The sequence below is a fragment of the Oratosquilla oratoria genome, unplaced genomic scaffold (genome assembly GCF_046742065.1).
Source record: "Oratosquilla oratoria isolate Oo_2021 unplaced genomic scaffold, ASM4674206v1 SCAFFOLD45, whole genome shotgun sequence".
Lineage (NCBI taxonomy): Eukaryota > Metazoa > Arthropoda > Malacostraca > Stomatopoda > Squillidae > Oratosquilla > Oratosquilla oratoria.
The window spans coordinates 5,909,558-5,937,206 of NW_027467710.1; the positions used below are offsets into that span (position 1 = coordinate 5,909,558).

At 37.7% G+C, this 27,649-nt stretch overlaps 1 protein-coding gene across 1 annotated transcript; it reads right to left on the minus strand.

Moving 5' to 3' along the window:
* LOC143023120 (biogenesis of lysosome-related organelles complex 1 subunit 2-like) lies at window positions 1-25,918 on the minus strand. Its single transcript, XM_076181622.1, has 3 exons — window positions 25,794-25,918; window positions 7,846-8,112; window positions 1-4,722 (listed from the first exon to the last, which is right to left on the minus strand). The coding sequence occupies exons 2-3, from the start codon at window positions 8,080-8,082 to the stop codon at window positions 4,453-4,455; spliced, it is 507 nt and encodes a 168-aa protein (XP_076037737.1). The 5' UTR covers window positions 8,083-8,112; window positions 25,794-25,918; the 3' UTR covers window positions 1-4,452.
* Between the last annotated feature and the right edge of the window lie 1,731 nt (window positions 25,919-27,649).

A 27,649-nucleotide genomic window follows, 5' to 3' on the forward strand; every position in this document is an offset into this window, starting at 1 on the left:
GTTTCATCCAAATAATCAAATGCCACTTTCATTGACCTTAATAGGTTGAAGGTTTTGTCTTTTTTCCATGCTTCTTCTCTTTAATCCTTAGCTTCACTACATTTTTTGTGTACAAGTTCTTTATGTATGTTCTTTGTTGTTATGGTACATATTTGATCACATCCTCATTATAAATTTCTTTTAGTATATTCCATTTCTCTTCCATCCTTGTTTCATCATTTAGGAATTTTTTCCAGTTTGCATTACGAAAGAATTTTTTAAGTTTCTCAAAATTCGTTTTGTTGTACATTGGTCTTCCTATTCTATGTTTCTCCTTTCTTCTTAGGTCTTTATGCTCTTTTAGTTCAAATTCTATAAGTACATGGTCACTCTTTCCTATTGGTATTTTGTAATCTATTCTACAATTTCAGGTTCCAACGTAAGTATTAAATCCAATCTCGAAGGTTCATTGTTTCTGTATCTGGTATTTTCCTTTATCCACTAAGTCAATGTGTATTCAATGGTCATATCGAGTAGTATGCTGCCCCATACATCTTCTCCACCCCTCACTGTCATTTCTTCCCAACTTATTTCTTTTGAGTTAAAATCACCCATAATTACTGTATTTTCTCCTTTTATTATATCAGTTAGTTCATGTTTAGTATCCTCCAACAATTTGGAATGATTATGTTCTGTCCAGGACTGTGTTTTAGGGGGCACATACACTACTACAAATTTTCTACTTTTCATGTGCTTGTTTTCTACATTTTTCATAATTGATTCTATATTGTTTTTTCCTTCTGTTAACTTTGTCACATTCAAGTCTTTCCTGGTCAGAATTAGTACTCCCCCTCCTTGTTTTTCCTTTCTATTCTTCATCCAGCAGTTGTATAGTCTTTGTCCCACAGTTCATTCTGTCCTGAGATCATTCCATCTATGTTGGTATAGGCAAGTTTTAATTTTTTTCTTTCTCATCTTTTTTTTGTATGTTTTGTTTTCTTTTTCATGATATACCATTTTCTCAGCCTCAGACAAAAAAAAAAAACTTTTCAGCCTCAGTTCTTTTTTAATTTTTTCCTTCGCTTCATTTCTAAGTTCCTTTTCTTTTTCTTCATCACTCATTTCTTTCTTTATCCATATATTATGATTTTCACTGATTGCTAATTTTGCTGTTCTGGAGAGTACTTCCTCTGCTATTAACTTTTAGTGGCCTAAATTGCTTTTATTTTGAGTATCTACCCATACTATATGTTTCCTCCATTTCTTTATCCAAGATTTGATTCTCCTCTAGAATCTCCTTCAGGATCTCTTTAGCGATTTCCTTTTCCTCTCTTTCTCTCTGATACCTAGGAACATTGTGCTTTTCTTTAACCTCTTCAGTACGGGCCAAAATCTCGCAGGCAGCATTAGCTATCAGACGTACGATGTGTCGTAATAATACTCGCATCATAAAATATAGTCACCGCTTATATCGATCGTCCTCTCTTTCACCCGTGAATTTTGATAACCATAGAAAATATGATGAAGACAGTTTAGAGAGTATGTCATTATGCAGGGGGCAACTACAATAAATATAATCAAGACGCCGATATGGCAGCCTCGCGTATCCACTTGCTCTTCATGCCGCCTACGTATGCGGCACCGTATGGAAGGGGTTAATACCATAGATCACAATGCATCTTTTCTTGTCCACTGTATCCCTATCCAAATTTCCTTTCTCTTTAATCACTTGGATTACAGTTTCCTTCGCATTCTTCTTAACTTGATGATTTTTTACTTTCCTGCTCCACCTTCCACTGTTTCATTATTTCTTGGAAGTTATTTTCTTTAATCTTTTCTTCCACCTTCTTGGTCACTGCCTGTATTTGATCCTTCATCTCTTTCTTTAATGCCTCATTTCTATTCATATCTTCATTTTTCAATCTTATATTTTCTCCCTTTATCCTATTCAATTCCATTTTCAATTCGTCTATTTCCCTATCGTTTTCTTCATTGGCTTTTCTTAACATGGCTACTCCTTTGTATATATTTTTGCAATCACTTTTCAATTCAATTATTTCATCTAACAGCTCATTTATTTTTCTATTTCTTATTGTATTTTTATACCTGGGTTCTCTATCCGTGTCTATCCCTCTATACATATTGCTATTGTCTCTGTTGAATCCCAAAAAGACGTTTCTTTCAAACCTTTGATATGTCTTTGGGGTTTCATTTAGACACGGTTTTTTTTCCTAATTACACCAAGTGGGGATTCAATGGTACTTACGTCCAGGCATCTCTTTGTAGTTTCCTTTTCCCTAAATCTTTTGTTTATTTCATCCATTGTTGGCACTGATCTTGCGAATAGAATAGCTGAATGAAGATAAAGACTACATTTTGGGTCACATTAACTATAACACTCCCTTCCCGAATCTAAACAACCAGGCAGCGCTTGGTTGGTTCCAAAATCGTCATCAGTAACTCGCTAAACAATGGTTCAGAGCGTATTTTGGGACATTCTTCCTCGATGGAAGGAGTGATTGTGCCAACAGCACTGTATAGGGCAGAAACATGGAACATAAGAGAGGAAGAGAGAAGGAGTTTGAATGTGTTTGAGATGAAATGTCTGAGAAGTATGATAGGGGTTACTAGGCTAGATAGAGTGAGAAATGAGGTGAGAAGAAGAACAGGGGTGGAAAGGGAGCTGGGAGATAGGGTTGATGAAAGAGTATTAGGATGGTTTGGACACATGGAAAAAATGAGTGAAGAAAGATTAGTAAAAGAGATGTGGAAGGCAGAGATGGAAGGAGTGAATATGAGAGGGCATCCTAGGATGAGATGGATGGATGGGATGAAAGGGGCATTACAAAAGAGAGGAATGTCTGTTGAGGAAGTGTTTGTATGAAAAAAAATTGACCCCATCTTCTCCTTTTCTGCATGAGGAGATGGAGAGGGGGGTCGCCGAATATATGAAGCAGCCTTGCTGTGGATATGCTGTGTCTTGCGACACTGCTTCTGACCCAGGGCAGTGGACAGGATACAGGTATGACCCATCATCCAGGAGGCGCCAAGATAAGAGGGAGGGAGGAGGGTGGAGGGGAGTGGAATATGTAGGGAATGGAATGGGTGGGAGTGGTTTCTTTGGTATATGTGTGTATATATATATGTGTATATATTATATATATATATATATATATATATATATATATATATATAGATATACAAAAGAGGCACCCCCCCCCCTTGTAAGGGGGGGGGGGTTGCCTAGCTAAAGCATAGGCCCATGTTTCACCTATACAACACCATTTGTCATCACTTTGATCTTACCTCCTTATGGATGAAGGGTCATTCCTGTCTCTTGCCCATTGCTAAAGACAAAAGCAATCCAGCAAGACAAAGTACCTCCACAGTATCGACAACCACAGCTGGTTAACTTCCATTGCATCATTACATGGCGACCCTTTCACCTCACCCACTTGAGAAATTGGAGCAAACACAAAATTCCTTCATGCTGCATCAGTTTCTTGTTTATTCACAACCTCTCACACCTACCTCTTGTCCTCTGCTTGACAGATATTCTCCTTGTACCCAAGAGCCCCTTCACCCCATCCATCCCATTCTCATTCCTCCCCTATGTTCACTATCCACCTCTGCCTTCCACACTTTTTGCTAGTCTTTCTTCATTCATTCTTTCCATATAACCAAACTATCCCAGAATTCTTTGATCAATCCTATCTGCCAGCTCTGTTTCCACCCTAACTCTGCCTTCTCTTAATTTCTTACTCTATTCATCCTCACAACCCCAACTATAGTTCTTAAACAAGCTCTTATCTCCAACATATTTAGGGTTCTCCTTTCTCATTTCCTCAAATCCCAAGTCTGCCCCATACAGTGTTGCAGGTGCAACCAACCCCTCATTACTCTCTCTGCATTCATCCCCAGATAAACACCTCTCATGACACTTAAAACACTCATCCCCCCAGAACATTTACTTGCTTTCCTTACTCTACAATCAGCCTCCACCTTATCTCCAACTCAGTGCCACCCTCCCCTCTTGTTCACATTACAACCCAACTGCCCATGCCTACCTTCAGCTTCCTCCTCTCATATACCCTGTTATGTACAAAAAATATTGGAAATTTAACAATTCAGTGAAATGATCATGACTAGAGAACACCGACCTCAATCTGACCTTATAGAAATTGGAATCATGTTAACAATGTGTGTAACCTTTGCACACTGAGCTTTGCACTCTCCTCAACTATGTGACACCTGGTTTGACACTTAATATTGTACATAAGGAAAGAAGTATTGGTGAATAGTTGGTAACACAATACAATACCTGGTTTGCCCTTAAATGGCTACTGGTGATTGCCAATTTACTTGTCTTCCCAACAACCACTAGTGACTGCCACTTATCTTGGCTGTTAGAATACATACTAGTACAGCATACACAACAATTTTGGCCAAAGCTCTGGCTTCATGCTTCCAATCTTATTTTTTCTCTAAACTCTTAAATTTAGCTTCAAGTCGTTTGGAATAGGCATCTAACTTATATGCTGCAGTTTCCAATTTGTTGACACTATCTTCAATTTGGTCAATCTGATCAAGGTAAGGTCTCAAGGCTTCATACTTTTCATTAAGTTCCTTTAAAGCCCTTCCAACACTACCTGCAATTTGTTGCATATCAGAATATTTTGCAATTGTTGCTTTGTTCATTTGTTCCAAGAGGGTGTAATCTTCCAGTACTGCAGACAGTTCACCCTAAAATATAAACACCTAGTAAATCATGAATCTTAAGAAATCAAACAATCCGTATAAAAATCTATTAATATTTGCACCTTAGAAATTAATCTACAATTATTCATTATGTATGATGATAAACACAGTGGTTAGAAAGAAAGTCAAGCATAAGTACACATGGGAGAGGATGGTGGATGGAAGGGTGGTAGATGGAAGGGTGGTGGATAGAAGGATGGTAGATAGGGCGTTAACCACTTCACTACGGGACTTAAATCTCGCGGGCAGCAGCCAATGCCAGCCGTACGTGTCGTAATAATACTCGCATCATAAAATATAGTCACGGCTTATATCGATCGTTCTCTCTTTCACCCGTGAATTTTGAAAACCACAGAGAATGGGATTAAGAGCAGATTAGGGAGAAAGTAAAAACACAGGGGCGACTACAATAAATATAATCAAGACGCCGATATGGCAGCGTCGCGAATCCACTCCTCATGTCGCCTACGTGTGTGGCACCGTATGGAAGGGGTTAATGGACTATGTAGTGGTATCCAGGAAAAGAGTAGGAAGAGTTCTGGATGTCCACGTTCTTAGGGGAGAGAGTGGGAGAATATCGGATAATTTTTTTGATGGAAGGTAAGCTGAGAGTGGAGAAAGAGGAAAAGGAAGGTTGAGAGATGCTTAGAACAAATTGTTTAAATGAGAAGGAAAAGGAGCAGGAGTAAAAGGAGAAACTTAGAGAAGTGTAGGAGGTGGTGAAAGATAAATTAGAAGTCTGAGTGGAAGAGGAATGGGGGTGTTTCAAAGAGGAAGTGACATGGTGTGCAAAGATGGTATGTGGAACAAGAACGATGGTAGGGAATAGAAGGAAGAGTAGGAAGTGGTGGGATGATGAAGTGAAGGAAGTAGAGAAGAAGTGAACATTCATGGACTGGTTGCAAAGACAAGAGAAAAATATGAGAGGTATAAAGAAAAAAGAAGAGAAGCAAAAAAGATAACAGAGGCAAATAGTAGAGCAGATGTAAAATGGGGAGGAGTATGAGTGGAAATTTTGATAGCAATAAAAAGATGTTTTGGAAGGAAATTAAGAGAGGAATGGGAGGTGAGTCAAGTAGAGAAGAAAAGGTAAAAGGCACAGAGGAGGTAGTAAGGGGTAGATGAGCAGAATATTTTAGAAAGCTATTGAGTGTGGAGGATAGGGAGGGATTGGTGGTAGCACTGGAAGATGCAAAGAAAACAAAGTTGATGGGAGAGGAAAATGGAGAAGAAACAAAAGATGAGGTGCATATAGCTCTGAAAATTATGAGAGCAGGTACAACACTTGGGTTAGATGGGTGTCATGCAGAGTGTCTGAAGAAGGGAGGTACCATAATAGAGGACTGGCTAGTGAGGTTGTTTAGTGTGTGTCTCAGAAAGGGCAGAGTGCTGGAGGAGTGCCTGTATAGTTCTGATTTATAAAGGAAAAAGGGACAAATGTGAATGTAGTAGTTTCAGAGGGATCAATTTGTTGAGTGTAGTTGGGAAGGCTTATGGGAAGGTTTTTATTGGTGAGGAACAGTGTGGGTATAAAAAGGCAGAGGTTGCATGGATCAGATTTTTGTGGTAAGGCAGATATGTAAGAAAGCTTTAGGAAAATGTAAGGATTTTTGGGGGGGGGCTTTCTGGATTTGGGAAAGGTTTATGATAGGGTAGACAGGAAGGTACTGTGGAAGGTTTTGCAGATATAAGAGATTGGGGAAAAGCTGTTAAGGGTAGTCATGAATTTATATGAGAGTAGAGCCTGTGTTAGACTAGGAAATGGAGAGACTGAGCAGTTTAAGGTAAAGGTGGGACTGCATCAGGGATGGGACATATTGCCATAACTGTTCAATCTGTACATGGATGGAGTGGTGTGGGAGGTAAATGCAAAGGTAATGGGTAGGGGACTGGAGATGGTTAAAGAAAATGGAGGAAAGTGGGAGATAAGCCAGTTGTTTGCTGATGACATGGCACTTGTGGCAGGGTCAGAGGGGTTTAGGGAGTTGGTGATGGAATTTGGGAAGGTATACATTTGGAGAAAGTTGAAGGTAAATGTAAGTAAAAGTAAAGTGATGAGATGTACAAGGAGAGAGGATGGGAGTAAGATGGAAGTCTTAAAGGAGAGACCTTGGAGGAAGTGGATAACTTTAGGTATTTGGAGTCACATATGGCAGAAAAGGGAGGAGTGGAGGTAGAGGTAAATTGTAGAATGAGAGATGCAAGTAACCTTGAAGGATTAGTGTCAAGAGAAATAGGCATTTGGGAATGGATGCAAAGTGGAGATTGTATGAAGGGGTGATTGTGCCCACAGCTTTGTATAGGGCAGAGGCTTGGAATTTAAGAGAGGCAGAGAGGAAAAGTTTTAACGTGTTTGAGATGAAATGTCTAAGAAGTAACGTAGGGGTTACTAAGTTGGATAGAGTGAGAAACAAGGTGGTGAAGAGAGTGGGAGTGGAAAAAGAGATGACAGATGGGGCTGATGAAAGAGTATTAGGATGGTTTGGACACATGGAAAGAGTGAGTGAAGAAAGATTACTGAAAGAGGTGTGGAAGGCAGGGGTTGGGGGAATGAATCTGAGGTGATGACTGAGGATGAGATGGATGGATGGGGTAAAGGGAGCAGTGAGAAAGAGGGAAATGTTAAGCAAGGAAGGAAGAAGGCAGGAGACAGGGATGAGTCGAGAGTGGCTGTGTATAGATGATACCTTTATGCAAGGAAGGGAGGGGTGGGGGGATGGAGGAGTTTGGGAGTAGTCATGCATGAATGATATTCTGATACAACCTGAAGGGATTTCTCACTGTCTTCTCTTGTTCTGCATGAGGGGAGAGGGAGGGGGGGGGTTGCCAATGTAAAGTGGCCTTGCTGTGAATGTGCTGTGTCTTGCTACATTGGGTCTGACCCATGGTAGGGGGGAGGGGGTATACAGAGATGACCTGTCATCCATGAGGAGCTAAGATGAGAGGGAGAAGGCCGTGTTGGAGGAGAGTGCAATGGATAGAAGTGGGTGCATGAATTTGAGTTGGCTACCTCCCTGTTAAGGGGGAAAAAGCTCTTGGTATATAGATATATAGACTATGTTATAATGAAATCATTCCATCAGTAAGTACCCACGTATTATATCATACCTGCAAGTAATTTGATGTATGAGAAAACATAAGAGTAGCTAAATGACTTAAATTTGGGTCATGAGGATCAAGAGCTTCAAAGCTGCTAGTACTGGTTGAAAGTGTTGGTCCTCGTTTTGGAGAACCAAAATCACTAAGGCGTTCCTCTTCATGACCTATTTCAGTCTCACTTTCACCACCACCACCAGATCCATGTGAGTTATCTGTGGCTGCTGCTGTGTGCTCACCCTCAGACATGGCTTTTTAATTGTTATACTTTATCAATGCCTGAAAAGATACAAAAAGAATTATAACATAGGTATCTCTCAGTGTAGATCCACAAACGAATGCAATATCCCAAAAAAAAATGTACTGTGATCAACATAAAATATGGTGCATCTATTTGGCAACATGACACAAATATGGTTGGACATATATACTAACTGACCTCCCCTTAATGATTTTAAAATAAAATTTGGGTGTTTTTGCCCAATAGTAGAGGTTAGCCATTCAATTTTAATTTCTCTGATTCATGGCTGTCAGGGATGTAATGTCAATATTTCTGAATTGAATTGTCTGCCATAGTTCATATATCAAGGTACATTTGTTTGGTTTTGGTAGCTATTTTGTAGTTGCTGTACTAGACTACAATTGTTGGGTCATCCACGTACGTGTGAGCTCAGACATTATGTTTGGGTATGATGTATTTACCTAGTTGTATTTTGCGGGAAGGGGAGCTATGCTCGTGGTGTCCCGCCTTTGTATCTCACAGTGTCTAGTTTGCTTTTAAACTCATGAATGGTTTTTGCACATACTATTTCATTATCCAGTTTGTTCCAAGTGTCCACTACTCTATGTGGAAAACTGTTTTTCTTCAGTTCTCTTCTGTAGCTATGTTTTTTTATTTTCTTTCCATGTCCTCTAGTGGTTCTCTTGTCCCAGTTTCGTAAGTCCTCTCTATCGAGTATCTCTGTGCCTTTCATGATTCTGTAGATGGTCAGTAGGTCACCTCTCTCTCTTCTTTGCTCCACCGTCGGTAACTCCAGTTTAGCCAATCTCTCCTCATATGATAGGTTTGCAAGTGAAGGTGCCATTTTTGTTGCTGCTCTCTGGATTCTTTCTATTTTCTTTATATTCTTTTTGGTACTGTGTGACCACAATGTTGCCGCATACTCTAGTCTAGGCCTTAACAGTGTAACCAATATTTTTTTTTATCATGTCTTCGTCCAAGTATGCAAATGCCACTTTTATTGATCTTAGCAAATTGTAAGCCTCCCCAACAATTTTGTTAATCTGTTTATCATAGGACAAGTCGTTTGTGATAATTACTCCCAAATCATTTTTGGATCCTGACTTCTTTATCTCATTGGTTCCAATTGTATATTTTCCTGATATTCTGTTTTTGCTTTTTCCAAACTCCATTATGCTACACTTCTTAGTATTAAAGTCCACTTCCCATTTCTGACTCCAGTTCCATACCTTATTCAGGTCTTCCTGCAGGCTTCACAGTCCTTATCAGTTTCTACTTTCCTTAACAGTTTGGCGTCATCGGCAAAGAAGCTCATGTAACATTTCACATCCTCGTCCATGTTATTCACATAAATAGCATACATTATTGGTGCCAATACAGATCTTTGCAGTACTCCACTGATCACTTCTTTCCAATCTGAATATTTTTCTCTGAGCACTACTCTCCTCTTTCTACCTGTCAGGAAGTCCTCCATCCATTTTAGTAGGTTCCCTTGTATTCCTATGTGTTCCAGTTTTTTTTAGTAATTTTCTGTGTGGTACTTTGTCAAAAGCTTTTTGCAAGTCTAGGAAGGCACAATCAGCCCATCCATTTCTTTTTTGCACTATGTCTATTAGTCTTGTGTAGAAGCATATTAAGTTTGTGGTGCATGATCTTCCTTGTCTGCACCCAAATTGTCTTGGGTTTATTATGTTGTTGTCTTCCAGATGTTTTACCCATCTATTCTTGATGATTTTCTCACAAATTTTGGCTATAGTGCTTGTTAGTGATACTGGCCTATAGTTGGTGGGTTCTTCCTTACTGGAAAAATGCTAACATTGTACCAATATATAAAGGAGGAACCTTTATATATTGTTACAATGTTAGCATTTTTCCAGTCTTTAGGTATCTTTCCTTCTTTGAGTGAGCTATTTATTATGTTGTGTATTTTGTCCGTTAGTTCTTCTTTGCATTCCTTTAGAATCCAATTTGCAATACCATCTGGGCCATGTGATTTTCTGATGTCAAGTTTTGATAGGTGTTCTGATATTTCTTTTTGTGTTGTAAACTCACTCATGTGGGGAGATTGCTTGTTATTATCTTCATCCCAATTTTGTATTTTCTCTCTGGTGAAGACAGATTTAAAGTGATTGTTCATGACTTCGGCCATTTCTAATTCTTCTGTGTATTCTATATTTCCTTGGCATAGTTTCACCATTTCCTGTTTGTTTTTAAGTTTACCATTCACATATCGATAGAATAGTTTGGGTTGATCTTTGCATTTATCTATAATATCCTTTTCATGGTTCCTTTTCTCCTCTCTTCTCACATTAACATACTCATTTCTATAGTTTATATAAATTTGCCATTTACTAGGTTTTTTATCTTTTCTCCACCTTTTCCAAGCTTTGTCCCTTCTGTCTTTTGCCTCACTGCATCTTTTGTTGAACCAACATTTGATGTACTCTCTCGCTTTTGTCATTGTAATTTTCCATCAAGAAATTCCATTTCTCATCCACTTTTGTCTCTTCCATATAGAATTTTTCCCAGTTTGCATTCCGGAAGAATATCTTTAGTTTTACAAAGTCCATTTCGTTCTACATCAATCTTCCTTTCCTATGCTTTTCATTTCTCTCCATGTCTATTTCTTCCTTAAGTACAGTTTCGATGAGTATATGGTCACTCTTTCCAATTGGTATCTTGTAATGGATTTTGTCCACAATTTCAGGTTCTGTTGTAAATATTATATCTAGTTTCGACGGTTCTTCATTGCTTCTGTATCTGGTGTTTTCGCTGACCCATTGGGTCATTGTGTATTCCATGGTCATGTCCAGCAGTACATTACCCCACAAGTCGTCTCCTCCTTGCACTGTCATGTTATGCCAACAAATTTCTTTGCAAATGAAGTCCCCCATAATTACCAGATTACCAATGCCCATTAGTATCTCATTTAGTAATTTTCTTCTAGCATTTTTGTATGTTCGTTCTCTTTCCAAGCGTTCGTTTTTGGGGGCACATAGGTCACCACAAACTTTCTACTTTTCATATTCTTGCCTTCAACTTTTATCATGATCAGTTCAACATTACCTTTGCCCTCCACAATTTTTGTCACGTTTAAGTCTTTCTTGGCCAAGAACATGACTCCTCCTCCCTGTTTCTTGTCCCTGTTTTTCATCCAGTAATTATATAGTCCTTGTCCAATATCGATGGATGGTAAGAGGTCATTTGTGAATAGACAAAAACCTTAAAACACTAGACCTCACTTCGGATACACCTATATCCTTCATCCCAAGCATAAATGATTTGACAGTGAAAATAAACAAGAAACTAGATATATTAAAAACAGTAGCAATCATCGGTTTTGGCAAGCAGAAGGAAACACTAATAACAGAGCAATATAAAAATAACTTATAAGAGCTTGCATCAGAAAGTACATTGTTACTGCAGCTGAACCTTTTGCCTTTGCCCTATGTACTTAGACTATTGGGGCAAGTAACATTGCTGGAAATCGGAAAGGAGTGCAGGATTGAAACCCACAATCAAGTGGTGCAAGACCAGTACACTTCCATCACACTACCAAAGAACAATCCAAAATAAAATTTTAAGAATAAATGGATGAATAACCCCTATAAAACCTCTTTACTCAAAAGCCAATATTCTCTCCATAGAAACAGCATGGGGCCCCCCGCCCCACACACACACACACACTGCGGTGATTACAAGTTGAGGGGCTTTGTAAGAGGCTGGTAGATTGAGGTAGACAAGTAGGTAGATAGAGGGGTAGGTGGCGAGAAATTCATTTTACGACACAAGATGTTTTGAAAACAATGGCCACTACGGAGTTGCAGAGTTACATATTGTCGCTCACCACCCAATGTTTGTAAACACAAGCTAGGGTATCGATAGAGGTGCTGATGTTGTGAATTGTTAACGCTATGCCACTTTGCTCGGTAACAAGATTGCTTGCGTAAGCAGTATTGCTTGAGACAGTATAACTGCCTTTCTGATTGGAGAAAAGGGTGGTGGAGGAGAGAAATTATTGGTGTACGGAGGTAAAGTCACGCCCTTAAAGGGTGGCACTTATTCGTAACGTTAAAGATTATTGAATGAATTAAATAGGGACGTCAAAGCAGACTTGGCTCAGTGGGTGTAAAAGGATCCCAAGTGGGATTCCTCTGTTGTAATCAATACAAATAAGTTGTAGAAGTGTAATATTATTCGGAAGAAAAGAAAAAGAAAATTACGTTTAATTCACCCCATACTGATACTTAGTACTTGATTAAGTAGGACGAAAGCGGCATGGGGCCTACAGATGAGCGACTTACTATCATAAAATGATAAAAAGAAAGTAGAGTGAATGAAGATATATACCACAGAAGGAACAGTTAACAGAATTAAATCCAGTAATCAAGGACAGAGGGAACTGAAGGTGTTGGTAACAAAAGAGCTAACAGTGGTGGCGCGAGGGGAACCTCCTCCAAAGTGATTATACAAGACTGAGGTAAAAGTTAATGGGTACACCAATTGACTTTCAAAACAGTGCTTGCACCACAACCCCGCAGTGTACAACTACAACCATGCATATTTTAAATTCAAGGACAAGGAGTCTTCATACTAAGAGTGGAATGAGGTGATCTTCAAGGCGATCCTCAAGGCGATCATCCACAAGACGATCTACAAAGCAGGGAATGAGTCACTACAAAATATCAGTGAACAAAGACTAACGATGAACGACGAGGTTGACGTACATAAGGAAAAATGAAGGTATGAATAACACTCTTGTGTCATGAGGTTCATACCTCAAATACTGTATGAACATACCCAAGTTTACCGGTGATGAAAACACCTTAGGAGTTAATAAGTTTCTTAACATGATAGATACCTTAATTGTAAGCAAAAATTTATCAGATGAAAAAAGAATTTGAACAGAGTTAGAAGCCCATCAAAGGATACTAGAATTGTATGTTACAATTGTGATACTTGGAGGCATAAAGCACAAGACTGTTATTATGGAACTATATGTAGGAATTGCAAATATATGAGGGTCATAATGAAAACAGTTGTAGAAACCCACTTTTCTGTATCATCAAAGGATAGGACATAGAACACATGAATGGAGAAATTTCCGTATGCATCTCGAAACAAGAGGAAAACCCCAAGACACAGAATAAACCAATACTACAGAATTTCCCATATATATACAAATAGACAGTATTGTGTTAAGAATAAGAGTGATAGAAGGGTGAAAGAAAACTCCCAACATCAAAGATAGTTATAAACTGACAATTACAATTGGAAGGACTTCTGTAGGATATCTCATTATTGGTAGAGTGTTCAATAAACCTATTCAAATATTTATTGATACAGGATCTGTAGTTAATGTTATAACTAGTAGAGTTTTAAACCAGTTGAAACCAGGAGTGAAAATCTTGGAACCAATCCATTATTCATTGCAAGGAGTAACTGGAAATCAGTTAAAAACATTAGGTAAGGTTGAACTAGAAGTCATCTTATATACAAATGAACATTTGCACATTCCAGTGATAGTTGTAGAAGAATCTGTTTTTCCAGATTTATTGATAGGATTTGCAACTATGAGAAAAGAGAACATGGTCATATGTCCTGCTGACTTAGGGATCTTAGTGAAATCACAGTTAATCCCATTTTTAAATCAACCAGACTTAAGACCAGTGACAGGAATCAAAGAATCCCTAGAAATAGATAGGAAAGATAATTTTTTATTTTAGATAATGAAGCCGAGCAGTCCAGACCAACAGAAAGTAAAGTCACATATAGTGAACCCAACTCAGATGTTCAAGAAATCCCAGAAATTACTAATTCATCAACTACAAATGAAGCCTTGCAAATTGTGGATGGTGGCGTAATAAAGTCGACATTATTACACTCCAGAGCAATTAACAGGGTAGGAGTGCAGTTGAAAGGAGTCACTGTAGACTGAAATTTTAACCATCCCAGAATCAATTAGATTAAAAGGTTTGAAATTGGACTCAGAAATTTATAGGTCAAATAAAAGCATGGTAGAAATATTAATGATTAATACTTTGAATAAAGATATAGTCTTAAGGAAAGGTACAAAAATAGGATATTTTTAGGTGTGTACAAAACATCGTAGGAAAAAATATGGAAACTATCATCAGAGATGCTATCAAACATCATTTAGAAAGTAACCATTTGATGATAGCCTGAATGGATTCAGACGGAAACATTCTTCCGTGGCTTACTCGAATTCTACAACACACTCATCTCGAATTATGACAAAAGAAACAATATAGATTTAATATATCTAGACTTTGCAAAAGCTTTTGATTCTGTCCATGAAAGACTACTTACTAAATTAGCTTCATATGGAATAAGTGGTAACCTATAAGTTGGACTAGTTGTTTTAAATGGAAAAACTTCTAGATGGAAAAATGTTACAAGTGGAGTTCCTCAGGGTTCCGTTCTTGGGCCACTTCTATTCATAGTATATATAAATGATATAGACCATGGACTAAAATCTACTGTTTCCAAATTTGCTGATGATACAAAACTGTGCGGAATGGCAAATGATCACTCAAACCAATTAGATATTCAAGAAGATTTAGATAAATTACAGCAATGGTCTGAAAAGTGGCTAATGAAATTTAACACAAGTAAATGCAAGGTAATGCACATAGGTAAAAATAACAGTAAGTACGATTACAAGTTATTTGGAAATTCATTAACAAAAGTGGATAGTGAAAAAGATCTCAGCGTAATTATCAGTAACGATCTCAAATCATCCAAGCAGTGTATTTCAGCCTCTGAGAAAGCAAATAAGATTCTAGGACTGATTGCACAATCTTTTGATTTCAAAAGTACATCACTCATTAACAAGCTATATAAATTGTTAGTTCATCCACATTTGGAATATGCTGTTTCCGTATGGTCACCGAATCTCATTAAAGACATTGACAGACTGGAAAAAGTACAACGGCGAGCCACAAAACTGATTCCAAATATAAAAAATAAATCATACGAAAATCGACTAAAACATATGAATCAGTTTTCCCTAAAAAAGCGCAAACACAGAGGTGACTTGATACAGGTTTTTAAGATTCTAAAGGGAATCGACATCAAAAGTGACAGTATTTTCATACTGAATGAGAATCCGACAAGAAACAATGGTCTCAAACTGTCAGGAAATAAATTTAATTTGGAAGTGGGTAGAAACAACTTTGCCAAACGTGTAGTTAATGAATGGAATAAACTTCCTGCACAGGTAGTACAATGTAGTTCAGCTCGAAGCTTTAAGAATCATTTAGATAAACACCTAAGCAAGATGCTGTAATGATTATAATTTATTTTATATTATTTGTTTTTGTTTTGTTATCATTTGTCCGTTTGATTTTCATTTATTATTAGTTATATGTCAATTTATTACTATTTACCTGTTTGTTTATTATTTATCTTTGTTATTCACATTATTATAGTTTTTATTTATTATTTTATTATTATGATTTTTTCACATCTGACCTAGATATGGACCAAAAGGTCTCCTGTCGGCATGCTCCGCCTTTAATCATTTGTACTGAGGTGGAATTACCAATTTCATCAATCTGTTCAGTTCAGGAAGAAACAGAGTTGGGAAAGAAATACAAGAATCAACTAGAACCTACTAGTTACCCTGAGTTGGATATAAGTTTAGTTGCTTTACTCGTGAAGCACAATAAAACAATTGCTTTGCCAGGGGACGCCTCAGGCAAAACAATTGCTTTAAAACATCAGATTAGATTAAACCAGGGACTCAACCCATTTATATTCCTGCCTAAAGAGTTCCTCATTCTAAACTAGCCATTGTAGATAAACTGATCACTGAAAGTGAGTGGAACTTCCCTTTGATTCTGGTGCCAAAATTAGATGGTACTATGTGCCCAGTTATTGATTATAGGAAATTGAATAAGCATACCATACGTGACCGGTTACCATTATCAGTTATAGGGGACATTCTTAGAAGTTTGGGAAGTGAGAATAGATATTTTAGCACTATAGATATCAAATCTACTTTTCGGCAAATAGAATTGCATGAAGACTCACGCGAGTTCACAGCATTTTCTACTCCAATGGGACATTATAAGTTCAAACAAATGACATTTGAGTTATGTAATAGTCCATTAACTTACATGAGATTAATGAATACAATTCTAGATGGGTTGTTAGGAAACACTGCCAGTGTATTTCTAGATATTTTAATGGTTTCCCAGATAGCGGCTGAGCACTTTAAGAAATTAGATTTGGTATTCTCAAGACTAGTTGAAGTAGGATTGAAAGTGAAACTTGAAAAATGTAAATTCTTGAAGGATAGTGTTATTTATTTGGGACATAAGATAGACAGGCATGGACTTGGTACAGTGAATTCAAAGGTTGAAGCAGTAAAGAATTTTCCAGTTCCAAACAATGTAGAAAAAGAAGTTTCTTGGGATTGACAGGATATTATAGAAAATTTATTCAGCAATATGCTGACATTGCTAATCAATAAAGTTTTTTGTTGAGGAAGGACTCAAAGTTCATGTGGGGACCTGCACAACAGCAAGCTTTTGACAAGTTGAAAGATAAACTTATGAGTTCTCCAGTTTTAATATTTCCAGACTATGATAAAGAATTCATTCTTTGTACTGATGCATCTGACATAGGGTTAGGAGGCATACTTATGCAAGAGAGAAATGGAACTTTGAAACCAATAGCTTACACATCTAGACTTTGTAATAGCGCAGAAAGAGAAACGTTAACAGTGATATATTAATTAGAAAGTTTTAGAGATATGATACTGGGATATCCAATCAGAGTGTGGACTGATCATACAGCTATTCAGAACTTATTTAAGCATAAGAATCTTAGAGGCAAACTAGCTAGATGGTTTGCAGTACTTCAGTGCTATGAAGTTAAGTTTGAATATATTCCGGGTAGAAAGAATGTTGCAGCAGATGCACTTTCTAGAAACATTAGCCAACCAACGACAGGGTTGATTAATTTTGTTTATAGTATAGATGAATTAGTAACTTTAGATGAGGAAATGCTAATAAGAGAACAGAGGGATGATAAGACAATGAGACTCATTAGCCAAGTATTTGATGGGCCCAAGAGGAAATCCTCCAAAACTACCAAAAGGGTATAAGATAGAGGAATTTCATTTGACTAATGGGCTTTTGTATAGAAAAACAGTTGTAAGTGGGAAAGATATTTCTAGAGGCCCAGTAAATCATTTGGTAATACCACAAACTCTTGTAAAAGAGATATTGAAGTTACTTCATGATAGTGATTGTAGTTCACATCCAGGGAAGGATAAAACTTACAGACAAGCACAACTTAAATACTTTTGGCCAGGTATGAAGAAAGATATATACGACTATATAGAAAATTGTTTGAAATGTGTTAAGGTGAAAGGAAATACACCAAAACCTGCTCCTATGTTAACATATCCCATTCCACAGAAACCTTGGGAAAGAATTCACATAGATACATTGGAGTTACCTATGTCTGAGAGTGGATATATGTATTTGTTGCCATTGATTATTTTTCAAGATTTTGCATTTTACAACCCATTCGAAATAAGAATGCTGAAACTATTGCTTCAGTACTCTATGAACAGATAAAAAGTAATTTCACTTCACCTAAGATCTTAGTTTCAGATAATGGAACTGAATTTAATAACAAAATCTTGGAAAATTTATGTAGTTTATTTAAGATCAAGAAAGTAAATATTTTAGTGAATCATCCACAAAGTAATGGAGTTGTAGAGAGGTTAAATAAGAAAATTATTACATGTCTTAGAAGTATGATAAGTCCTCATAGTATAACTTGGGATACTTGGATTCCTTGTGTTAAATGTACTCTGAAATATCAAATTAACATAACAACAGATGAAACACCTCATTTTATTTTTGGGGAAGACAAAACTCTTCCATATAAAATCTTGATAGCAGAGCAGAAACCTGTGTATAATATAGATGATTATATCTCAAATAGGATAAATACTTTTCAAAGTATTCATCAAAGAGTTAGAAAACATATGCAGAAGTATTCACATGGGAGGAAAAAGCAACAAAACAAAATAGCACATACATATACCAAAGGCTTTTTCCCCCTCACAAGGGAGGTAGCCAAAAAGAAAAAGGCATAAAAACCATTCCCACCCATTCCATCCCTGAATACACTCCACTCCCCTCCACCCTCCCTCTTATCTTGGCACCTCCCGGATGACGGGTCATCCCTGCATCTTGTCCACTTCCTTGGGTCAGAGGCAGTTGCAAGACACAGCACATTCACAGCAAGGCCGCTTCATTAAATCGGCGACGTCTCCTCTCCGTCCCCTCATGCAGAAAAGGAGAAGACGGGGAGAAATCCCTTCAGGCTCCGTCAAATTTTTCTCACACATACTACCTCACCCCCCATCCCCCCACCCATTCCACCTCATGCATCACAACATCATCCATATACAACCATTCTCCATTCACCCGTCTTCTGTCCTCACTCGTCCTTCCTCAACTGACATTCCCCTCTTCCCCCAAAGCCCCTTTCACGCCATCCATCCATCTCATCCTAGGTTGCCCCCTCATGTTCACTCCCTCCACATCTGCCTTCCATACCTCTTTTACTAGTCTTTCTTCACTCATGCTTTCCATGTGTCCAAACCATTCCAATACTTTTTCATCCACCCTATCTCCCAACTTCCTTACCACCCCTCTTCTCCCCCTCACCTCCTCATTTCTCACTCTATCCAGCCTAGTAACCCCTATCATACTTCTCAGACACCTCATCTTATGCTCCATGTTTCTGCCCCATATAGTGCTGATGGCACAATCACTCCTTCATACTATCTCCTCTTAGCATCCATTCCCAAATGTCTATTTCTCATTACACTCTTTAAACCACCAAGGCATTTACTCGCTTCTCTCAATCTACATTCTACCTCCACATCTGCCTTCCATACCTCTTTTACTAGTCTTTCTTCACTCATTCTTTCCATGTGTCCAAACCATCCTAATACTCTTTCATCAACCCTATCTCCCAACTCCTTTACCACCCCTCTTCTCCTCCTCACCTCCTCATTTCTCACTCTATCTAGCCTAGTAACCCCCATCATACTTCTCAGACACCTCATCTCAAACACATTCAAACTCCTTCTCTCTTCCTCTCTTATGTTCCATGTTTCTGCCCCATACAGTGCTGTTGGCACAGTCACTCCTTCATACAGTCTCCTCTTAGCATCCATTCCCAAATGTCTATTCCTCATTACACTTTTTAATCCACCAAGGCATTTACTCGCTTCTCTCAATCTACATTCTACCTCCACCCCCACTCCTCCTTTTTTATCTAAAACTATCCACTTCCTCCAGTCGCTCTCCCTTAATGCTCACTTCCAGTCTACTGCCACTTTCACCCCTTGTACATCTCATCACCTTACTTTTACCCACATTTACCTTCAGCTTTCTTCTATCACCAACTTCCTCAATCCCTCCTCTGATCCTGCCACAAGCGCAGTGTCGTCCGCAAACAACAGCTGGCTCACTTCCCACTTTTCTCCATTTTCTTTAACCATCTCCAATCCCTGACCCACTACCCTTGCATTTACCTCTCACACTACCCCATCCATGTATAAGTTGAACAGCCAGGGTGACATAACGCATCCTTGATGAAGTCCCACCTTTACCTCGAACCACTCACTCTCTCCATTTCTAATCCTGACACAAGCTCTACTACTCTCATAAAAACTCTTGACAGCTCCTAGAAGCTTTCCTCCTATCCCATAAATCCGCAAAACCTCCCACAGTGCCTTTCTGTCTACCCTATCATAAGCCTTTTCCAGATCCATAAAAGCCCAAAAAACATCCTTCCCCTTTCCTATAGCTTTCTCACATATTTGTCTTACCACAAAGATCTGATCTACACAACCTCTACCCATCCTAAATCCACACTGTTCCTCACCAATTACTCCCTCTGTTCCTCTCCTAATCCTCTCAATAAATATCCTCCCATAAGCCTTCCCAACTACAATTAACAAGCTAATCCTTCTGAAACTACTACCGTATTTTCCGGCTTAAAATGCGCATCGGGTTATAATGCACATCAATGCACTTCGTTATCTCAGTACACAGATAGCGCGCACCGACGTATAATGCGCATGCCCGATCATAAGAAAAAGTCGGAAATACATGAACCGGTATATGATTCATGTTGTGCATTGGTCCCTCATTACTTTGTAGCTTAAATAGTTTGTAGGAAATATGATCTAAAAAAAGTTTATTGAAAGTAAAATATACAGAAAAATTTTGGGATTTTTACAGAAAATTTTCATTTTATATCTTGAGGAAATAATTCGTCTTTACCATTTTTTATTTAATACTGAAACAAACTACAGACTGTTTCGTTTTAGCTTTGAACCTGCAATGACAGTGGTGAAATAGGACAGTCTCTCATCGAGGTGACGTTTAGTTAATATAACTCCCGAAAGAGGGTGTTGTAGTCAGGTGTTTGACACGAGTTTATGAACAGGCGCAACGGAATTTCTACCATACATAAAAGTGAAGCAACAAAGCCAACATAAAGATTCAAACTAGGATGCTGTGAACATGGGCAAATATCACGAATATTGATCATGTTTCGTGGTGTTTAGGCCTATTTAAACATGAAAAATAAGATTCGATAGATACCTGCCTATACCAAATATTTAAAAAGCCCATGCTGGTGTATTCTTTCATGTCACCATGGCTGTTCTTCTTGTTCTCACGGAACGTCATGGAGAAGTGTGCCGTCCCGACTTTGTGACGGCCAACATCGTCATGTTGTTGTGAAAAAAAATCACCGGTACACACACAGCCGCAGAATTTTCATCGTAGGCCGTAGATAATGCGCACCCCCAATTTTTAGGCCCTTCCAACGGAAAAAAGTCGCGCACTATACGCCGGAAAATACGGTACATTCACACTTGTCCCCTTTTCCCTTGTAAAGTGGAACTATACAGGCACTTCTCCAGTCCTCCGGCACTCTACCCTCTCTCCAGCAAACATTAAATAACCTCACCAGCCAGTCCACCATCACTGAATCTTTTTTCTAGACATTCTGCATGGCATTCATCCAGACCAGGTGCCTTACCTGCTTTCATCATCTTAACAACTGCCTTCACTTCATCCTTCCTTATTTCCCCTCCCTTTTCCTCACTCATCACAGTCATTTTCTTAGCATTTCCCACTGCAGCTATCTTACTCTCCCTATCCTCCTTCACATTTAGCAACTCCCTAAAATATTCTGCCCATCTTCCCTTTACTGCCTTCTCTTCCATTACCATCTCTCCATCTGCACCTTTTACCTTTTCTTCTCTTTTCTTTATCTAACATTACATTATATGTGTTGCAAATTATTTGGTTTATGCTTTGTTGTTTCTGACAAGTATGTTATTCACAATTTTTCTGCTTGAATTGTTAACCTCTTCACTCCGGGGCACATCGCATGTCTGGCAGCATTAGCTGCCCGACGTGCGATGTTGCGTCATAATAATCGCATTATAAAAAATCAAGTCAGTGCTCAATCGTTCGTTCTCCCTCACCCGTGTATTTTGATAACCATAGAAAATTGATGAAGCCAGTTTAGAGAGAATGGAAATTATGTAGGTATGACTGCAATAAATATAATCAAGATGCCGACGTCGGCATCATCGAGTACCCACTTGCTCCTCATGCTGCCTACATAGGTGTCACCGTATGGAAGTGGTTAATGACATGCACTTTGCAGGGGTTGCTTGTTTCTTTGAAATATATATGTTTGACATGTTTTACTGATACCATTTAACCAGTTTATGCAAGGGTAGTTTAAATATTTAGCTTCTTGTACCCTTAACCTTTGATTTAATGGACAAATGCATGCAGACCCTTGTCCGTTATTTGTAAAAGTCCGTTATTTGAAAATCAGGTCTGTCCATTACCAATACTGGATACCGGATATAAGTCTGTTACGTAGAGAATTGTCCATTTGGTTTCGGCGTTCACATACGTATTAGATATGTAATAAAAAGCTACAGTACATATGTATAATGATATACATTACATATAAAGAATAAATTGAACCATTTCTTACCTTAAATCTAGTTACTGCTATTTACATATGTACAGTACAGGATCTCCATTGGATTAGTGGTATCGGACAAATGTTCATTTTACAGATTTTGTTCGGTACTATTTGACCATTCCTACCGGACCCCTATCGGACAAATTTTCATTTTACGGACTTTGTCTGGTACTATTTGACCATTACTACCAGACACCTATCGGGCAAATTTTCATTTTACGGACTTTGTCCAGTATTTGACTGTTACTACCGGGCACCTATCGGACAAATTTTCATTTTATGGACTTTGTCCAAAATTTCACTGTTACTACAGCACACACTTTTTCGTCCGCTAAATCTAAAGTCCGCAAATTTAAGGTCCACTAAAATCAAGGGTTGAGTGTATGTGATAATTTCCAAGTATATATTAGCGAGCCCTGTAAGAGGGTAGTTGAAATAATTGGTTGGGACAACCAAGGGTAGCTGCCAAGCCCTGTAAGAGGCTGGTAGATTGACGTAGACAAGTAGGTAGGGGTAGGTGCTGAGAAATTCATTTTATGACTTTAGATGTTGCAGAGTTGCATATTCTTGCTCACCGCCCAATGTTTGTCAACACAAGCTGGGGTATCGATAGAGGTGATGTTGCAAATTGTTAACACTATGCCACTTCGCTTCATAACAAGATTGCTTGCATAAGTAGTATTGCTTGAGACAGTATAACAGCCTTTCTGATTGGAGAAAAGGGTGGAGGAGGAGAGAAGTTATTGGTGCACAGAGGTAAAGTCATGCCCTTAACCACTTCACTCTGGGCCAAAATCTCGCGGGCAGCATTAGCTGCCAGACGTACGATGTTGCGAAATAATACTCACATCATAAAAAATAGTCACCGCTTATATCGATCGTTCTCTCTTTCACCCGTGAATTTTGATAACCATAGATAATGTGATGAAGCCAGTTTAGAGAGTATGTCAATTTATAGTCTCACCCAACCATAGAATTTGATATGTTGCCTTATGTGTTTCTGGTGAGAAATGTTGTGATATGAACAAAGGTGTACATCTTTTCCCTCCCAAATGCGTACTTTTGAAGTAATTAAGTATTGAAGTTATGCACTTACGACTACATCTCCCAAAAGATGTGGGGGGACGTGTGGGAAATCGGGGTTTTTGGGTGGGGAAGATTAAAATGGAGTAATGCACGTTGCCAAACAGGTGTAAAATGAAGAAGACTAAAGAAACAAAAAATATATATATATATATATCCCATATCGGCGGGTACCGCGCACGGCGCCATGTTTGTTTACTAATGATTGCAAATATTTGTGAGTAGAAGCACTAGATTTAGGGAAGACAGTCGCTCAAGACTTGGTAACCGTAAACTAAACTAACCTAACCTAATGGGGGTAATGTTAGTTTACGGTTAGGAAGTCTTGCGCGGCTGGAGTGGACTTCGCTAAGTGCAACAGATCTAGCGAGACCTTTTTCGAATCGTTGGTAAAAACAAAGATGGCTACCGCTGGACTCTGGCCGTAAAATGTGATTTTTTATTTATTTTTTTATTTTTTAAGTGTTTTTGTTCATTTTATACCTGTTTTGCAATGCACATTACTCAATTTATTAGTCTTCCCCACCCAAAAACCCCGATTTCCCACACATCATTCGGGAGATGTAGGCATAAGTGCATAATTTCAATATTTAATTACTTCAAAAGTATGCATTTGTGACGGAAATGATGTACACCATCGTTCATATCACAACATTTCTCACCAGCAACACATAAGCCACATATCAAATTCTATGGTTGGGTGAAACTGTAAATTGTCCCAGGAACGTTCCTTATATTTTTCTAATACTTTTTATACTATATATATAGTGTAGGTGTGCACTTCTAAAAAAAAATAGCCTATCATTATGATTTCTTGTGGAAAATCTGCAAGAAACAACTTTTTTCTGCCTTAACCATATTGTTAATGACATGTTGGACTGACACCAATATCACTATAAAATTAATAACTAAATAAATCAATTTAATCCCAGCCAATTGTTAGCAGTATATCTTGACTAAATTACTATAACCAATGAAACATCACCTAGCCTTTTTTTACACCAAGAATTTAGTCATACAGTGAAAACAGTATGTCATACTATGGAACTCACTACCTGTGTCCATTAAGGAGTCAAATAGCAAGGTTACCTTCAAGAAAAAAGTCAAGGGTTACTATATGTCTCAGCTATGGACAGAGAACAGCCTTGATTTTGTGTACTACTAGCTTAGTGAAGGATACCTGATTCCATGAGTAATACCATCCAAATCTGCGTTCACTCATAACTGTTCTGACCTCTACCCCCCTTTTTTTTTGTTCTTCAGAAGTTTAGTTTAGTATAATAATGATTTATGTTTACAAATTGGCTTCCACCTTTGTTTTGCCAGTCATAATATGGAATATGTCTCAGGTAGGGTCCGAGAACAGTTATGATCTGACCTTTTTTCCTCATTCTCCTTGTTGTTTTACTCATTCGAGTACTGGTCCCCTGTACCCTACCTCTGGTGCTTCAGATTATAATGTACTACTCCCTAGACCTAGTGCTCATACTAATTGCCCAATCCGTCCTGAGATTCAGGTTAAATGTTAGATTTAATTAATAGGTGACCCTAGCTGCAGTGTAGCATTCACTATAACTACATGTTGTTACAGATGTAGAATATTGTAGTATATCATTAATGGTACTACTCTGATATAGTACTCACTCATACATGTTGATACAGCTGTAGAATTATGCAGTATATCATTAATGGTACTACTCTGATATAGTACTCACTCATACTATTTTGTTACAGCTTAACATTATTTTGCTGTTCCTTTGCTTAATGCAATGTTCCTTTTTGTGTTGGTGCTCAAATTTTTGGTCTCAATATTCCTATGTGTACAAACATTTTAGTAATATTAGCAAAACTATAACAATGTTTGTGTGTCATATATGTACTGACTGGTATTACTCATGATTGTCACTGGTCCCCTTAACCCCCTACGTATGTTGTCTGTGTGACTTAGTGTAGAATAACAATCTGATGAGGACCACAATGGAAATAAGCGTACATGCTTTTTGTGTTATCCTCGGCAATTTGCATTTATTATTCCAAACTATGTGTTCTTGTCATTATTTGCACTTCATGTACATTGATTCATTGCCAAATAAAGTCTATCTATCTATCTATCTACTGACTACCATTCAGTGAGATTAGTAACCAACATAAACTGCATCATCTGATTGACAGATGTGGACTTTTTTTTTTTTTTTTTTTTTTTTTTTTAGAATTTCGCACTCCAACCCCTTCTGTACTGAGTGGTACTATTATTTCCATTATCCTTACCACCAGACTATTCAGCCTCCATGGCACCCACTGGGTAGTACAAGGTGTTAAATGAGAGAGTAAGTAGCTTTAGGTCTCTCATGAAACTGTTGTGTACATCATTCCCACGATGATAGAATACTACATTTTCTATTATACACGTTCACCTACAAAAGAGGGTATCCCTTGTCCTTATTCCAACTAGAGTTAAAAACCTGCTCAATAATGGAACCTAGTAAGCAACATATATAACAAACAACAAGCGTCTCGTACAAAATTCACGATTATAAAGGTTTCATATTACACGTACTTCCTTTCCACTACGTTATTTTCGGTTTGTTTACATGGCGTCGAGAGAGACACAATCACAAGTGGAAGAAAATATATTCTAAGAATTGGTTACAAAATATGAATTAACAATGTGATAGTGAATGGTTACTGTGATAAAAGAAAATAATGAAAATGTTATAGTCTTCTGATACACCCATCTTCTGACAATGTCTTCTAAAATTAGACATTTAGTCTTCTGATGTTCATTAGAATCAAATAAGTTAGGAAATTATTCCATGTGATACATTTATATTTAAAGGCATATCGATCTATGATACATGTTTTGGGCGGTCTCACTAATTGCCGAGAAAACCGAGAAAAGCCGAACAATACAACAAAACCCAAACAAGGGCGGGTTTTGCTCAAATGCACATTTCTATACATGTATGGTTGCATATAGTTGAATTATTTAAACTTTTTTCTAATGTGTGATTTTCATGTAATTTGACCAAAGAGTTATTTTAGTCTCTGCAGTATGACCGACCACAGCTACATATACCGTAGCAAATTAGCATATGGTTGCATTATTTGAACTATTTTCTTTAAAAGGTGTGATTTTCATGTAATTTGATAAAAAAGAAGTAACGTAACGTAACGTAACGTAACTCTGCAAAATTACCGACCCCAGCTACGATTCGTGGTTACAAATTTACCGCTAGCCTGCCATCTATGTTCTGCGAATGCAGATCATCACTGAGAGTCAGAATTGCCAGATTAGCGTTTTTAATGCCAAATTTGGTATTTTTGGAATGTTTTTACTGTGTTTGGCAGGAAAAAAAATTTGGGGGGCGTTTTTAATGCCCGGTCGTGATTAGAGATCACTCTTTTACTTGTATCAAGAATTAAATGATGATGTATATGAATGATATAAATTTATCTTGGTTATATCATGCGGGAAATGTTGCAAAGATTTTGTGCCTAGCCAAAGGATGTTTCAGCTCTTCTTTAGTGAAAATATGTAAGAACGGAGTAGTGCATCAAACATTTCTAAATCTGATGATGCTTTTGATTATATTTAGACACAATAGAAAAGTCACATGTATTTTTTATTCATGTATGTCAGAGTCTCTAGGAGGTTGTTTAATAAACTGGTTTAATTTATTGTAGAGGGTACTAAAAAGTTTACTTAGGAACTTAAACGTAATGTATGGAGTAATACATTATATTTTAGTTATTAATATTTTTTTTCTTTCTCACATAATACAGAGTATAATATATTTTATTTTGGAAGTTCATATCTTTCTTTCCTTTTCACACACAGTCTTGAAAGTAGATTTATTTCAGAGGATGGTGGTATATTACAGTACCACTAGAATTAAATTATGGTGTACATGAGTGATATAAATTGATCTTGGTCATATCATGTGACATTGTTTTATATTGGCTAGTCAACAGTAGAATTTTTTTTTATATTGTAATTGTAGTTATACACATTATTTTTAACTACTTGATCTTGGTTATATCATGTGGTATTGTTTTATATTGGCTAGTCAACCGTAAAAAATAGTTTTCATGTTGTAATTGTAGTTATACACATTATTTTTAACTACACATGTAAAACCAAAATGCAAAAAAAAAAAAATCTTAGAAAATGTAATGGTTGGCATTTTTGGGGCATGTTTTAAAAACAATTTGGCAGTTTTTGGCAGCATTTTGTCAGAAGTTGGCATTTTTCCTGGTAGAAAACCTGGCAACCCTGCTGAGCGTGGTTGATGGAGTTGGCCAAAAACATAATACTTTTAGAATTTCTTGTGAGGTTCGAACATGGTCAGGTCTAGATTCCATACTCGCTAATAGATGACGTCACGGGATCATATGCAAGGATGATTGAGAATT

Excerpts from the sequence above, each read along its gene's own strand:
- LOC143023120 (XM_076181622.1), bottom strand. The coding sequence starts at position 8,082 with ATGTCTGAGGGTGAGCACACAGCAGCAGCCACAGATAACTCACATGGA. Across the intron at positions 4,723-7,845 it reads ATACATCAAATTACTTGCAG|GGTGAACTGTCTGCAGTACT; the intron begins GTATGATATAAT and ends TTTATATTTTAG.